Below are 15,866 nucleotides of genomic sequence, written 5' to 3'. Positions count from 1 at the left end.
TATCGCCCAAGCACTACTCCACTTCCAGCAGATTTTTCCATCCAAATGAGCAATAACGCTCCACCCCAGTCGGCAGGGAGCAAGGGTTAAAAGCGTCGTGCCTGAAGTTTGGGCGCCAAGTGTGGCTGAAGCACAGACGCCACGCTATGTGGCGGCTACTAGTTCAGCATCATTTAGGATGCTACGCTCTACACATTTCATGTTGCCTTTACAACTTCGCAATCAATCAGTTTCACGCCCATCTCACAATGTCAGACTCCGACCTTTCAAAAGCGCCTCGAATCGCCATCAAGCTGAGTAGCAAGTCTTCCCAGGGTTTCTCTGGAAATGCCTCTCGCAAAAATCCTGCCCCTGTTCTAGGCAAGCGGCCCCGAACCCACGGCCTGGGAGGAGGCTCAGATTCTGAAGCTTCCGATGGCGAACATGACGGTCGACACGAAACTATCACGGGCTTAGACAGCAACGGCGCAGAAACCAAACGGGATACCAACTCTTCAAAGAAACGCTCAGCGCCGCTTACAATTACTCCACAACCCACACGTGACTGGAGGGCCGAAATCATGGCGCGACGAGGCGGCAAGCCTCTCGAGACCGACAGTAACAAAGAGACAGATGTACCCGACGGCGACAAAAAAATATCATGGGGCCTAAACCTGCTTGAGAAAAGAGACCCAGAAGAGTCTACACCTAAACAGCCTCCTACGCCGGCTAGCCCAACCAAGAAGGCTGTCGACGAAACGCCAAAATCAATAGACGACCAAGCTTTGGATCGGCTTCTAGGGAAGACAGAAAAGGAAGAAATCAAACGAGTCATCAAGATCTCCGAAAGCGAAGCCCTCAAACGCGATATTGACAGTGCAGCCGACGTCCCCGACCTCAAGGATTATGATGACATGCCAGTAGAAGAATTTGGAGCCGCCCTTCTTCGCGGGATGGGCTGGAATGGCGAAGACACACGTCCAAAGCCCAAGGCCGTCACCCAGCGCCCCAACCTCCTAGGACTAGGTGCCAAGGAACTCAAGGAGGAAGAAAACCTTGGTGCATGGAACAACGGCAACAAGCGCCGCCCGCGACTCTCGGAATACAACGAACGCGCCGCATCACGAGACGACAAAAACAAGGGCCGAAGCAGCTACAAGGAAGAACGCCAACGTGAAAAGGAGCGCGACCGCGGATACTCTGGACACCACCACCACAGCCGCGAGCATGGCAAGGACCGAGAACGAGATGCGGATCGGGAACGCCGGTTCCGCGACAACGAGAGACGCCGCGACAGTGATCACAGCCGGGATCGCGAGCGAGAGAGGGATCGGGGTCACGGTCAAGATGTGCGCAGAGACAGAAGCAGCAAAAACAGCCGTGAAAGCGGTCGGGACCGCAGTTTCTGGTCCTCACGACGATGATTCCACCAAGAACCTATAATGCGCAACGTGTCTTTTCATTGATGCATGATTTCTGCAGTCAACCAACACCACCCTTGGCGAGAAGAGAAAAAAAAAGACATCATTTTCCCATACAACAGGCTCGGGGGACAAGTGCTAACGGCTGATGTGCAATACAGATGAATGCAATGTACGTTCGATCACATGCGCATATCACGCAAGTGGTATTGGTTACTATCTAAAAGGCGGCATACGTGCTCATGAGTCTTAGTCAAATAGAAGAGTACAAGAAGGTGAATTGAGATTTCTCTCAACATTTGGAGGAGAGGGGGAGAACAGGATGAAAGCTAAAAAAGAAACACATTGATTATATGTCAGGACATGAATGTCGATCAATATTTTGTCCTGTGTTGTCGGAAAGAGAAAGGGCAAGATCATCGTAGTTGAAGAAAACTAGAAAAACAAATCGTAACAATAGGGTTAACTAGAGGGAAACAGCAAAACAGCAACACCAACAAAAAACAAAACAACCAGAAGACCACCTGGCATGGATCACAGCTGCGAACCTGCGCAGAATACAAAAAGAGACATTACACAATGCGACAGAATGAAGAGCATGAGAACATCAAACCAAACGTAAGGCATTTAGTCTTCTTCCCCGAACTAATCAACTTGATCTTGCGATGTGACAGTCAACCTTCTCTCCATCCGTCTACGCTGTCTGTTAGTCTCCGCCATGGAATCCGTTGCCGACGGGCTCATGACACTCTCCTGGCTCTCCATGGGCACAGGCTCCCTGGCGCCGCCCATGGAGTTGGGGCTTGCCGGGTATGGCGGGTTATTCCTACTAGAATCCGGTCGTCTGCCATGACTTCCGTAGGGATCGTTACCAAGGCTGCCGCGGGCCGAGTCTCTGCGGTAGCGGCCGCCCGTGGGCGTTTCGTTGCCCGACAGGCTGCTCGACGAGTCGCGGCGGTAGCGGCCCTTGCGCGCCGCAGCAGCCTCTTCGTCTGTGAGCCGGCGCAGGGTGACGCGGTCCTTGTCGCCTTCCACCGTGACCTTGACGCGTGCGCCGCTGCGTGTCGGGGTCGTCTCTAGGACGGACGAGCCATCCTCGTCGTCGGAGCGCCGGTGTGGTGGCTGCGAGTACCTGCCGGTCTTGGACATGTGCTTGGCCTGCTCTCGCGCGAGAACGCTGGCCGAGGCGGCTGCAGCTGCTGCAGCTGCATCATTGGCTCTTCTGCGGCTCGAGGAGGTTCGACGGACAGGTCGTGTGTTGGAAGGAAGAGATGTCATGGAGTCGCGGCGTTCACTGAGGTCTGACTCCTCGTAGTGCCCCCGTGGCGGCCGGGATATGGAGCGGGCGCGTCTGTGGTCAGAGCGGCTGGCATTCGGAGGCACGCTTGAGGCGGCGTACGAGTTGACTTCAGACGCGGGCATACTTGACTGGGCAGCTGAAGGCGGCACGCTTGATCCCGGGGGTATGACGGATCCATATCTCGAAGAGTATATGCCAGATGAGGACTCGTCTTCCGAGAAGTAGGAGCTTGCTGTGGTTACCGTGGTTGCCGTGGTTGCTGTGCGCGTAGGTGCGCGGTGTGATGATGGCCTTCTGGGACTGTTCCGGGGAGATTGAGAGCTAGTGCCAGTGAAGCGAGAGCCACTGACACCGGATTGGAAGGCTTCCTCGTCTCGATGCAGGCTCTCTTCCTCCTCCTTCCTGCCACCACGCCATTTGTTTGCTAGCCAACCCATACCAAGACCGCCAAAAAGGCCCTTGGAGACGTTTTCCTTGGAAACCTTCTTTGCAAGACGATGAGAGGGACTCTCATAACCATCGTCATCATCGCCATAATCCAGCCGAGAGCGGGCAGCAGAGCGAGAAGGTGACCGATGGCGGTGGGGAGGCGATGCGACTGAGGACGCGCCTCTGTAGGTCGTGTCTTCTCCAGCCGTCACTCGGGAATCGGTGTACACCGTGTTTCGAGATGCAGTTACAGTAGACGGACCCACACGGGATTCATAATCCTCGGTGAAGTAGCTCTCCGTATCTTGTGGGCGGCGAGGGGGGGGATTATGACGAGAGAATTCAGTCGAGACAACAGAGTATTCTTCGTCGTAGTGGCGGCGATCCTCCCGCTTCTTGCCCCAACTACTGGCGGCCTTGGCACCGCCAATTGCAGCACCAGCAGCCATCAGCTTTCCAAAGAAGCCGCTCTTCTTTTCCTTTTCAGGCTTCTCGTTGTGGTATATATGGGAGCCAGAGTTATAGTGAGATGTACCGCCGTAGCTAGGGCTGTAGGATCTTGAGCGTGTGCGCCCGTGACTCCGGGATCTGCTACGGCTCCGACTGTGGCTGCGGCTGCGATCCTGGGCCTTGTTCTTGCTCATGCTCTTAACCATGAAGGCACCAGCAAGTGCAGCAACAGGGGCAAGCCATTTTCTTTCATGCTTATGCTTGCTCTTCCTCGAATCGTAGCTCCCCGAACCACCACTGCCATCAAAGCCATATTCGCGGTGTGATGACCCATAGGACCGGAAATCTAGGACGAAGTAAGCGACCAGCATGAAGGCAGTGTGGATGGAATACATGATGAACCACACTTTTGAGGTACCGTAGAGTGTGAGACCAAGCGGAACCTGAATGATGCCCAGAAGTGTGAGGAAGCGGCCTCCCCACATATGGATGTAGCGTCTAACAGAGCGCTCCTTTCGGATGTTCTCAACCAGGCGGTCGCCCACAACATAACAGACATACATGACGAAGAGTGCGACACCAATGCCGTGGTGGGGGTTTGTCAGGTTGCGTTCGGGACCAACAGCGAAGAAACCGAGCATAAACGACGCAAGGAGCAATAAGGAGCCGAAAATGAGCAACTGGTTGTGCCACTTTTTGCCGCGACTGGCTGATCGGAAGAAGCGCGTCCCGTATATGGCAAAGGGAACCAGAAATAGGAAGACTATGGCTGCCAGGACAGCGTGGGCGACTACGAGGCGTCGATACTCGGACCACGTGGAAAAGCGATTGGCCATGCCTGTCAACTAGTTAGCAAGCGCCGGTCTCGCGCCAGAGAGCCATGTTCCAGAGAAACGTACCATTGTATCGCATAGTGTCGAAGTTCAAGCCCTGAAGGTTTGGAAGCAGGAATGAGTTTTTGCTGAAGTCCCAAGTCCCATCCCCAACCGACATGGTGTCAGATTCATAGGTGACGGTCCCGGGACTGGACAGATCGTCCGCGGCGGACGCCATAGTGGCAAAGGCGCCTGTGCAAAGGTAAAAGGGGTTCTTTGGCTTGAAGCAAGTTCAGTGATCTTGCGCTTCACGAGATCCGGACCGTTGCAGTCGTAGTGTGTCTTGTGACTGAGACGCAGCATGCAAAGGCGGTGAGGCCTTGTTCAGGAATGCTTCTATACAGATTCGACTCGCGGGAGGAGAAGCGCAGCTGGAATGGAATACTGCCAAGAGGCTGATTGGAATGTAGGCGATCGCGGGGAAAGATGTTGTACGTGGAGACGATGCGCACAGTCTTGCAAAAGCAAGGAAATGCGATATATCGAAGGAAGCCGGTCAAGCAATCAAGATTTGGATACAGGCCAACCGCAAGCTCGAGTCAGTGTGAAAATGCAGACCACATGAAAAGTAAACAGAGCAAAAAAAAAAGTACACGACAATGACGCTGTCGGCGGGCAAATAACGCCAGCAGAACTGGCAAAAAGAAGTCTCAAAACTCTCTCCCTAGAAATACGAAAGAGGGCTTTTCAATGTAGAGACACCACTTAAAGAAAAAAAAAGAGACAAGCAACGGGCGGAAGCCAGGAGTCCAGTGCCACGTCGGCGGGGTGATCAAATCGCACGGTGCTGTACTACCGTTGACCAGGCGACGCTATCACAGACCCACATGAGCTTCTTATCGGCACGTGCTTCCAGTTTCTTTTTTTTTTTTTTAATTCAGGGACGAAGTTTTTTTTCTGGAGTGCATCGCACAAGCAAACACTTTGCTCCTTCCCTTGTTCCTTGTTATGCGCCCGTGGCTGGGCTGGCGCCTGTCCTATACAGCTGTCGTGTCTCCCGGGTAACTGCTTAAACGTCTACAAAGCGCTTGTTCGCCAAATGTGACTAACTCCAGTTGTGGGGACAATGAGAGGTGGAACAAATGGAAAGTTAACTAGTTACAGCGTCTAAAATCTATGTTTGACTATAGTTGGCGAATACAGCACAACACGAAATCCCGCCCCACACAATCATCTATTTAATCAGCCCAGCCGAAAGCATCCCCGATCGACATGGTGTTGCAGCGGGTTCCAACAAGCGCAACAAGAATAGCCACCAAGTCCACCACGAGTAACACAGTGCCTGCCATCATGAAACGGGGGCTGAAGATCCGGTATAGCATGAGATGACGCCTCAGATAACCTGCCCAAATCATGGTCGCCAGTGCTTCCACTGCATAGAATGCAACGAATGAAGCCAGGGCTGAGCCGACACTCTCCAAAACACCGCGGCGCTTAGGGCCAACCTTCCAGAGAACAACAAGGGGCACAACACTAGCGGCAATAATCTGGCCGGCAAAGGTATTCAGCACAATGAACAGCGGACTCCAAGGGTAGCGCACTCTCATCAGCGGAATAAATGCCGCATCCCACTGGATAGAGCTAAGTGTAGCCTGGTGTCCGGTGGTGAAGAAGTGAAAGTTGCCGAGGATTGCAAGCATGATGGGACCAATTGTTTCGTTGGCCAAAAAGTTCAGGTCAAGAATCTCAATCAGCGACAGAATCTGCCAAAGCATGATGGCCAAAGAACCAATGCCCACGGGCTTGGAAAGAATGATGCAGGCACCGATGACGTTGAGGGGCAGCAGAAGATAGCGCGCGCCATTGGCATTTCCGTAGCCCAGGATAATAAATTTGTTGCCTTGGTCCTTTTCGCGAGCAGGGACAATGGCCACGCTGGGGGGAGCCCACGTAAACGCAGTTGTTCCAGAAACAAATATCAAAGCAAGTGCAATTTGAGCAATATAGACGCTCGCAGACTTGAGAGACCCTTCGGGGAGGTTAGCGAACCAGTTTCCGTTACCAGCAGCATCAATGACCCAGTAAAGCGCAGACATGGCCAGACAGCAGCGGAAGAAAACGTTGACCCAGACAGGAGCAAACCCTTCATATGATCGTGACGGCACCAGGAAGGATTTGATGATCATGGGAAGCACCAGAACTGCAATGAAAGGGATTGTCAACTGCCAAACAGACGACGTTGATGAGGAAGCCGAGCCGTAGTAGGTCGATGTGCAGTATGGAATCTGCTCTTCGCGACAGAGCTTGGAAACAGAGGCCACACGAGCCAAGAGTACAAACATGACAGAGTGATAGACTGCGACGGTTCGGTCCTTCCATGAGCGAATCTGTAGCGACGCAACAGCTGTGCAAATACCAAAGGTCGAGATCATGAAGAGTGAGATAGAATCCTCCCAGATGGTGTATGAGTTGGAGGCAAATCCAAGAGACTGTGCCGCGGTAAAAGTGAGTCCGAGCCAGCCCCAGAAGTTGGTTGGCAGAATGTTAAAGACTGACTTTTCAGATTGGTGTATACCGACGAGAACGCCGAACGAACTTGCGATACAGGCGGCAGCCAAGGCGTACGCCCATGGCAAAGAATCGAGAGCCATGGATGCAGCAAAGACGAGGCCACCAACCGGAACGCCTCCAATGATAGCACGGGTAACCAGTCGTTTGTGGAGCGTTTTGTAAGCAATCTCCTCTTCCTGACCACCGATGCCACTCATCTCAAAACCGGTTTCAGCAAACTCAAGATCCAGGTTCTCAAAAATAGCAAAATCTTCGTCTTCGTCTTTGGATGCATACGCGACAAGCACTAGAACTCCTATAGCCATGACAATGATTCCTGTAACCATCATGGGAATATCAAAGCGAGCCCATAGACTTTTGCAAACAGCGAGAGTTTCGCTCTGGAAGAGGGCAAACGACTCAAACACCTTTTGGAAGTCATTCGCGTCGACTTGGTTGGCTTTATTCCAGAGGCTGATAGGGCTTCCATCAGCCGAAGACTGCTCCAAGCCACGTGCCGCATAGTATGAGTTTTGGTAACGGTGGATCTGGGCGCTAACAATGCGCGATACTGCTGCGAGGCTATCCCAAGTCTTGCTCTTCAGCCCAACAAATGCTTCTTCAATGGGAGCGCCTAAACTGTTGTAGGGAATGGGAATTCCCAGAAGGAGAGCCAACGTAGGGACCAAATCAATCTGATTGACCGGATGGATCTTGGCATGAGTTGGTGGCTGGATAAACTCGGGTTTGGTGCGACCAAATAATGGAAGCTTGGAATACATCCAGAGAGCTGCTTCAACTTCGTCATCACTCTCACCACCGTGGTCACCCTTGGAGTCCATACCATGATCTCCCATGACGATTAAAAGAGTTTTTTCATCAATCTTTTCGGTAACCTCTCTGAGAAACTTGTCCATTTGGCCAAGCTTTGATGCCATGGCGGCGTGCTCTGGTCCGTAGCGGTGACCAGCGTGATCCACACCAAGAAGATGGCCGATTAGTACATCCCAATCGCCCTTCTTCTCGTCTTCCAACAGGGGGAAAATGTGCTCAATTACACCATTGTCTACAGTATGCAAGTCCCAAACATTAAAGCTATCATAAGCATGACTAATGTTGGCCTCGAACTGGTCAGGGAAAAGCGATAGCCAAGTGTCATCTCCAAGATGAGCGATACGCTTTCCGTTCTTACGAAGCTGAGCTATAAGGTTGTCCTCCTCAATGGCAGTCCCGGCAAAGTTGCTACCGGCATCGATGAAAGTTGGCAGAGTTCCCGTCGTTAATCCCTTGATACGCTGAAGGGTGGTAGTGGGGGGGTCGGCGATGAAGGGGCGAAGGAAAGCATTTTCGGGAGTTTTGATAGCAGACTCATGGAGGTATGTTAGCGCATTGTGGTAAACCTCAGGCTGGACCGATTCCGGTGGCGGGACTGTAAAATCATAGCGAAGAGCATCGATCAAGATGATGACAGCTTTATCAAAAGACTTAGAGTGCCAGCACCCATCATCAACAGATCCAAAACCAGAACCCTTTGGAACAGGTGAAGTGACTGGAGATATAGAGCACTCTGACGACTGGTCCAATATTAGGCGGGTAAGCAAAAAGCCGCGTGTGAATAGAAAGATGCCGATACTGTGAACCAGTAGAATCCACCCCCAAAAGCTTGTGGCCCACCACCAACGCTTCTCATAAGCTGACTTCTTCTTGGCCTTTATAGCTCGCCTTTGGAGTTCTGATGCTGCGCGCTGTGCCTTGGATTCAGAGGTAATGGCCTGAGGGGCACTAGAGATTCTGCCTTTCTTAGCGTCGTGCCTGTTCTTGATCTTTTGTGCTCGTGTCCATTTCTTTGCTATGGCTTTGTATTCGCTGGCGGGCGTGGTACGCGGCCCGGAGGACGACATGATTCCGGTCGTCTGGAGGTAGCTGTCCTGTCAAGTATTAATGGCGTGGCAGTTCAGGCGACAGAATGCGATCGAATAAGACGCCTTGACTGATTGTCGGGCGGCGAAGACAGGCCGAGAATGCGGGTGGTGGATGGAAGCTTCCGGGGAGACAGTATTAGAGGTGCATCACCGGGCCAGAGAGAAGAACAGCAAAACAGCAGCAGAGCAGGCCAATGAATGTAAGGAAGACTCTTTCTGACCAAGAGAGACGGCTGATTGGTCGACCCAATGGATTCAATAAAGAGCGACTAAGGACATGGGAAACAGCAAGACGGAGGGCTTACACGAAAAAGGAAGAGAAAAAGTTGGAGCTTGACAATGGCAGCGAGAGTGATGATATCAGAGCTTGGCCCGAGTGGCCTTTCGTACATTAGCCGGGGTTGATCCGCGATTTTTTTTTTGACGGGACCCTCTCCAGACGATGGATCATGTTGTCAAGCTCTTTGTTCGGATTATCGCCGGCTAAATACAGTCACCATCGTCAACCACCAAGGTTATGGCAGTTTGGACCGTGAGAATACAACTAGGGAGGGGGAGTGATACCCGCGAGATGAAGAGTGCGGCTGATTGTCGAGTTATCAGCTAGCTATAAACCAAATCATTCATTTGCTTCGCCATTGGAGGGACACCGCTTGAACTGCCATGGCTTGAGGCCGGCACATCAAGCGTTGACGCGTTATGTCAAAACTCCAGCTCCATCTCGTGTGTGTCTCGGGATATTGATTGCTACAATCCCACTGCCCATAAGGGCTTGCGTCTGTCCATGTATAACTTGCCCAAATACACAACATAATGCTTCGCGGGCCAATCGCGGGCTGTTCGGAGCCCAAGCCGTACAGGCTGCCAAAGTTTGTGCGCTGCTTGCCGACTGGGCCATCAAATCCAAGCTTGCCCAAATCATCCAGGTACCCGTACCCGTGCAAACAATGCCCAAAGTACCTTGTACCTTTTTTTCTTTTTCCATCCCTAACCCACACAGCCTTTTCGTGCTTCTGTTGTCTTACTTTTTTGCCTGGTACTTTTTTCCCACATCGCCTCCCTCTCTTCAAGCTTTTCTGCTCTTCCCCATCACCTCATCTCCATCATCTTTTTCTCTCTGCCCTGTGCCGCTATTCTGTGATTGCTGCCGAGTCAATTTCTCATCGCATCGTATCCTCTGCTCCCCCTTGACGACGATCTCAAAGCCTTGAACCCCCCGCAGTTGCTGCAGCTCCCTGCATTCTCATTTTCGCATCAGCTTGACCTCCACGACTACTCTCTGCCAACCCATTGCACTGTCTGTGTGTGTTCAAACTCGCTGTGACCATCAATAGCACTCAAGCCGACATCTATGCTGTTGAATAACCCGACGAGATAGACCGAATCTGAGCCTCCGTTTGCCTCCTGCTTGACGTCCCGCCATCAACCCCTCTATCAGCCCTCGATCAATTGCCGCCGCACCTCATAACTACCATCCCAAAAAGTCCCCCCATACAGTTGCAATGATGTCAACCAACGGAATGCCCAGCAGTCAGGACCCTGAGCACCAGTCCTCCAACGCCAACACGACCCAGGAGCCCACCAAGGACGAGGTTGGCTGGTTCTTTGTCGAGCAGTACTACACCACTCTAAGCAAGTCTCCTGAAAAGCTTCACGTAAGTTCTACTACCAGCTCTATCGTGTGCCCAGCATTGGCCGTGTCTCTAACCCGATTGCAGCTTTTCTACACCAAGAACTCTCAATTCGTATATGGCGAGGAGGCCCAGGTCTCCAACGTCTCTGTTGGCCGTAGCGTAAGTTCCACATCTTGCTGCTTGCAGGTAGTCCGGCACCTCTAACATTGATTTCCACCATAGTCCATTGAGCAGCGTATCCGCGAGCTTGGCTTCCAAGACTGCAAGGTGCGCGTAAGCAACGTGGACTCTCTTTCCTCCTTCGACAACATCGTCATCCAGGTTATCGGCGAGACCTCAAACAAGCAAGAGCCGCCTCGCAAGTTCGTCCAAACCTTCGTTCTGGCAAAGCAAACTAGCGGATACTTTGTTTTGAACGACATTTGGCGCTTCATCACCGACGATGAGGAGGAAGAACCCATTGTTGAACAGACTGCTGATGAGACTGTAGAGGCTGTTCCTGAGGCCACTATCGAGGAGGAAGTTGCTCGGACTGTCGAGCCTGAAGTAGTTGAGGAAGCCCCCCAGGTCGAGGCTGAAACGGCTCCTGAGCCTGTCGCCGAGCCTGTCGAGACTGTTGCCGAGCCTGTTGAGGAGCCTATTGAGGAGGTTTCTCAGGAACCTGAGGCTGTTTCCGAGCCCAGTGTTGCCGAGGAAACGACCTCGCAGCCCACTGAGGCTCCCAAGGAAGAGACCGAGACTCCCGAGACACCTACTAAGACCGAGGATGCTAAGCCTGTAGCTGCTGCTCCTGCTCCCAAGGAAAAGGCGACTGTTGCGGCCAAGGCTTCTGAGTCTGTCCATCGCCCTATCCAGCCCGTCGTGCCTATGACCTGGGCCGGTCGTGCTGCGGCTGCTGCTGCTTCTGCCAGTGCCAAGGCTTCTGCTCCTACTCCTAAAACTGCCGCAGCTCCTGCTAAAGCACCCGCTGCTGCTGCTGCTGTGGCAGCTGCCAACAAAGCTCCCATTGCGCCTCACGGCGCCGCTCAGACCACGGCCGCCGCTAACCCTGATGGCTCAACCGGTAGTGAATGGCAAACTGCCGGCAGCGACTCCAAGCGCCAGAACCGTCCCCAGTCGATGGTGGCTGGCTCCCACGAGAAGGAAACTGTCAACGCGTACGTCAAGTCTGTTAGCGAAAAGGTCAACGAGGTTGATCTTAAGAACACTCTGTCAGCCTTTGGCCAAGTCGTCTACTGTGACATCAACCGCTCCAAGGTAAGCTCCTCCCCAATATATATGCCTACAGTGTAGTGAAAACCAAACTAACAACCCAACAGAGCTGCGCCTTTGTTGACTTTGCCAACATGGACGGCTACAAGGCCGCTTTCAGTGCCAATCCCCACACTATCAACGGCGAGACCATCACGATTGAGGCTCGCAAGCCCAAGTCGGGCGCCTACGGAAACTACACCGGCTCCAACTACAACAACCGTGGTGGTATGGGCCGTGGCCGTGGTGGCTACAACGACCGTGGCGGCTACACTCCCCGTGGCGGCTTTGGCCGTGGCCGTGGCGGTGGTGCTCCTCGTGGCCGTGGTCCTCAGATCTCTAACGCTTAGAAAGCTGCGTCACCTTAGTCAGACACGCATGTCGATTCCAAGAATCAATATCTTGACCACAAAGACAGGTTCACGAATAGGCCGCCAAGGGTGCTTTTTCTTGAATCGCAGAACCAAGTTCCAATTCAATGTTTAGCCCAGCAAACTCCAACGGATATTCTACGCCAATATGGGTCCTCGTTGTAGCGTGTGCTGGCCAGGACCCAGATAGAAAAAAAAGAAAAAAAAAAAGAAAGAAAAAAAGATCAACATCAACAGCAATACCAACTCATGCAGCGAATCGGCAGAACAAAAAGGCATCATATCATGACAGAATGAACAGCTTTACTACTTGGTCGTGCCACAGAGTGTCGTGGAACCAATGTACTGCAAGGCCTTCTTTTGCGATTGAGTGTCTGCCGTACTGGTTAGTTCTTTTCTTTTTTGTCGTTCTTGTGCGCTTGGTACTTTGTTTTTCACATGTCATGGGAGTCGGTGGCGATTATTTTTTTTTAGCATTGCATCGATAGGGTTCTGCTTCTTCTCGAAAGGCGTCAGGATTTTTACGGTTCAATTTCACATTATGCATTTTCATTTTTCAGCGGGATGTATACCAATGGAAGAGAAGACATTACGAGTACATATAAGTTAGTAAGATACTATGTGGACAAGACGAATGAGTGGCCTGGTGGGCGTTGTTGGAGTTGGATGTTTGTGATGTGATGTGACATGTTAAAGTGTGGCACGAAACTGGCGCGTCGATAATCCACTTTACACGGTTGTTTACTTTGAACCCTTGCTTTCGCTAGTCAACGAGTTTGTTTAGTTGACAGACTGGTCACAATGAATGTCAACCAACCCCCGCCGAGAAAAAAAACCGAAAACAAGAGCAAAACAACAATCTTGGCTTTGAATGCGTCATTGTGCAGTTTCGGACTCAGTTAAAAATCGGCTCTTTTTGGTCCTTTTCTCTTGTCAAAACCACTGCAGCCCCAGAAAGGACATCTACTGGTCTTTACACACTTTTCCATATTTTCTCAAGTATAACTACAAACGGCTCAGCTACCATGACGGAAACCGAGCACCAAGAACCCCGCAACCATGAAGAGCTGCAGTATCTGGATCTCATCCGCGAGATTCTCCAGACGGGCGAGCACCGGCCTGATCGGTAAGGTGCAGTTGACCGAGTACACGGAGTCAGGACAGGACTAACCGGCTCTCTGCCCTCAGGACCGGAACCGGAACGCGGTCGATCTTTGCGCCGCGGCCAATGAAGTTTAGCCTAACGCGGGACGGGCAGGAAGTGCTCCCGTTATTGACGACCAAGCGCGTGTTTACGCGGGCCATTATCGCAGAGCTGCTCTGGTTCATCTCGGGCTGCACGTCGTCGCTGCCACTGAGCGAAGCCGGCGTCAAGATCTGGGATGGCAACGGCTCGCGCGAGTTCCTCGACAGCGTCGGGCTGGGCCACCGCGCAGTCGGCGACCTGGGCCCCGTCTACGGGTTTCAGTGGCGGCACTTTGGCGCCGAGTACGTGGACGCGACGACGGACTACACGGGCCAGGGCGTGGACCAGCTGGCTGAGGTGGTGCACAAGCTCAAGACGAACCCGTTTGACCGGCGCATCATCATGAGCGCGTGGAACCCGGCGGACCTGAAGAAGATGGCGCTGCCGCCGTGCCACATGTTTGCGCAGTTCTACGTGTCGTATCCCGGTGCTGCCGCGGACGGCGAGCCGAGGCCAAAGGGCCGCCTGCACTGCCAGCTCTACCAGCGCTCCTGCGACATGGGCCTCGGCGTGCCGTTCAACATTGCGTCGTATGCGCTGCTGACGCACATGATTGCGCGCGCGACCGACCTGGTCCCGGGCAGCCTGACGCACGTCATGGGCGATGCGCATGTGTACATGGACCATGTTGAGGCTCTCGAGGAGCAACTGAAGCGCGAGCCGCGCGAGTTCCCGGTGCTGAAGATTGGGCGGGAGAGCGGGTGTAGCATTGATGGGTGGAAGGCGGAGGACTTTGTGATTGAGGGGTACAACCCGCACAAGGCGATATCGATGAAGATGTCGGTGTAGTCAGGCCAGGCAGACATGTGGACAATGGGTCAGGATGAGGGGGGTTTGGGATACATGCAGCATGCAGCATGCAACATGATGAGGCAGGGAGGCAGTCTCGGGCATTTTCAAACAGGTGTTTTCGGAGGGACGTTTCTAGATGGAGTGGCCCGGGGTTCCTGGTGTGGCCGGCGGAGATGGGAGTACGTGGGGGGGGGGGGGGGGGGGGGGGGGGGATTTGGAGATTAGGGTAGCATTGGTGTGTTTGACATGAGCTGAGAGACAAGAAAGACAGACTACAGCTACATACAGCGACATGAAATGTCTGGGACTTTTGGCGAAGGCCTCATGAACTTTTGATGCGTGCAGAACTAATGCAGACACACGTGCTACTGTGTGGGCGGTTTGTTAACGAATATATGGAACTATGCATGCGGTGACGGTAGAGCAAGTCTCTCGTTGCAGTTCGTTGGTTATGACTAAATGGTTGATAGTTATTTGTCAAGTGTGTGTGTTTTTGCGTGCTTGTAGCAATGGGGCCGCCGGCGTCCGATGGGATGGGATGGTGAATGGCAGATGACGTGGCCTGAAGCGTTGGCGATAATAAGCCTGACAGGCACTGCAGGGAAGGCGGGATAGTGGGGTTGGCAGTGGGTTGGCAGTAGGCTGGGGCTCTGTTTACAGCGGGTCTACAAGGCCTGCGGTGGGCTGGTACAGTGGGTAATAGCGCCACAGTGGCAGGCTGCTCAGGGTCGACAAGATCAAATGTTATGACACTCGGACGTCTGAGACATGGCTGATGAATGTGTGAGTACATGGTTATAATTGATTGATTGCATGGTCTTTTGTCGGAACAGATGTTGGTCGGCCGGAGGGGAGGGAGGGAGTCGAGGCAAGCTTTGAGGCTGCGAGAAGAAGAAGACGAGGAAGAAGTACTAGTTGGTTAGTACAACCAAATCCAATGAATATAGTCCATGTCTTTGTATATGCACTAAATAAAGCCCGTCATCCAGACAGACCCTTGCTTCTCTCTGGACTTGGCATGTTCTTTTGTTGTTCCCTGGCACTACTGGCACGAGTGCAGCAATGTTCTTGCTTGTCTTGTCCAAAAGAACCTTTGACCAGGCTAGGCCAGGCCCGGGCTTTTCTGATCGACCCGACCAAGACGCCGCGGACAGGCCAGGAGGCAACAGGCAGACCAGGATGTGTGGGCGGGTGGATGAGTGCGAGTGTTTGTGTGTGTACTTCACCAGCGGACTTTGGGCTTTCCGGCTGGTTGTCTATTGAAGATAAGTTGTCAACACGCAAAAGTCCAAATATTCATCTACCCGTTCTTACCCTCGTAGTTAGTTATGTATGTAGTCATGTACTCTCGGTAGCTATGATTCTCCCAGGGGCACTTTTGTGACCCTGTCCGTCTATCTGCCCCTCTCCGGGCCTGGGATTCTTTTTTTTTTTTCTCTCAGGGCACGCCCCCCTTGAACTCTTTCTCTTCCTTCTCTCCAAGCACCTTTGTTCATCCGAAAAAAAAAAGTCCATCATTTCAATTGGACAATCCATTTGCCAGTTCCCTAGTTTTCTCTCCCATTCTCTCTCTGCAAAAGTCCTGAGACCTTGTCCCCTAGGCCCTTTTTTTTTTTCTTCTTTCTTGTTCGGCAAAGAGGATCACGCACGCTTCGCTCTTCTGGGCTTGTTCCGCTTTTTCCACGCTGCCCTCGCCCTCGTCTGTT

General features: G+C 52.6%; 5 protein-coding genes across 5 annotated transcripts; 3 read left to right on the top strand and 2 right to left on the bottom strand.

Annotated features, from left to right (window-relative positions):
* Nucleotides 1-248: 248 nt before the first annotated feature.
* On the top strand, nucleotides 249-1,403 carry BROUX77_002743 (uncharacterized protein; the record flags this gene model as incomplete). Its single annotated transcript, XM_073747317.1, has 1 exon — nucleotides 249-1,403. The coding sequence occupies one exon, from the start codon at nucleotides 249-251 to the stop codon at nucleotides 1,401-1,403; it is 1,155 nt and encodes a 384-aa protein (XP_073607825.1).
* Nucleotides 1,404-2,045: 642 nt separating this feature from the next.
* On the bottom strand, nucleotides 2,046-4,632 carry BROUX77_002742 (uncharacterized protein; the record flags this gene model as incomplete). The annotated part of the gene is made up of 2 exons (XM_073747316.1): nucleotides 2,046-4,417; nucleotides 4,479-4,632. 2 exons carry the CDS (start codon nucleotides 4,630-4,632, stop codon nucleotides 2,046-2,048), a joined length of 2,526 nt encoding a protein of 841 aa, XP_073607824.1.
* Nucleotides 4,633-5,632: 1,000 nt separating this feature from the next.
* BROUX77_002741 (uncharacterized protein) lies at nucleotides 5,633-8,845 on the bottom strand (the record flags this gene model as incomplete). Its single annotated transcript, XM_073747315.1, has 1 exon — nucleotides 5,633-8,845. The coding sequence occupies one exon, from the start codon at nucleotides 8,843-8,845 to the stop codon at nucleotides 5,633-5,635; it is 3,213 nt and encodes a 1,070-aa protein (XP_073607823.1).
* Nucleotides 8,846-10,371: 1,526 nt separating this feature from the next.
* Nucleotides 10,372-12,101, top strand: BROUX77_002740 (uncharacterized protein; the record flags this gene model as incomplete). Its single annotated transcript, XM_073747314.1, has 4 exons — nucleotides 10,372-10,521; nucleotides 10,585-10,659; nucleotides 10,723-11,757; nucleotides 11,820-12,101. The coding sequence occupies 4 exons, from the start codon at nucleotides 10,372-10,374 to the stop codon at nucleotides 12,099-12,101; spliced, it is 1,542 nt and encodes a 513-aa protein (XP_073607822.1).
* Nucleotides 12,102-13,147: 1,046 nt separating this feature from the next.
* On the top strand, nucleotides 13,148-14,157 carry BROUX77_002739 (uncharacterized protein; the record flags this gene model as incomplete). Its single annotated transcript, XM_073747313.1, has 2 exons — nucleotides 13,148-13,248; nucleotides 13,311-14,157. 2 exons carry the CDS (start codon nucleotides 13,148-13,150, stop codon nucleotides 14,155-14,157), a joined length of 948 nt encoding a protein of 315 aa, XP_073607821.1.
* Between the last annotated feature and the right edge of the window lie 1,709 nt (nucleotides 14,158-15,866).

The sequence above is a fragment of the Berkeleyomyces rouxiae genome (genome assembly GCF_048999995.1).
Source record: "Berkeleyomyces rouxiae strain 22BRR77 chromosome Unknown BrBRR77_ptg000002l, whole genome shotgun sequence".
NCBI classification, from domain to species: domain Eukaryota; kingdom Fungi; phylum Ascomycota; class Sordariomycetes; order Microascales; family Ceratocystidaceae; genus Berkeleyomyces; species Berkeleyomyces rouxiae.
Note: the sequence above shows the minus strand (reverse complement) of the source record. Positions and strands in the feature narration are given on the sequence as shown.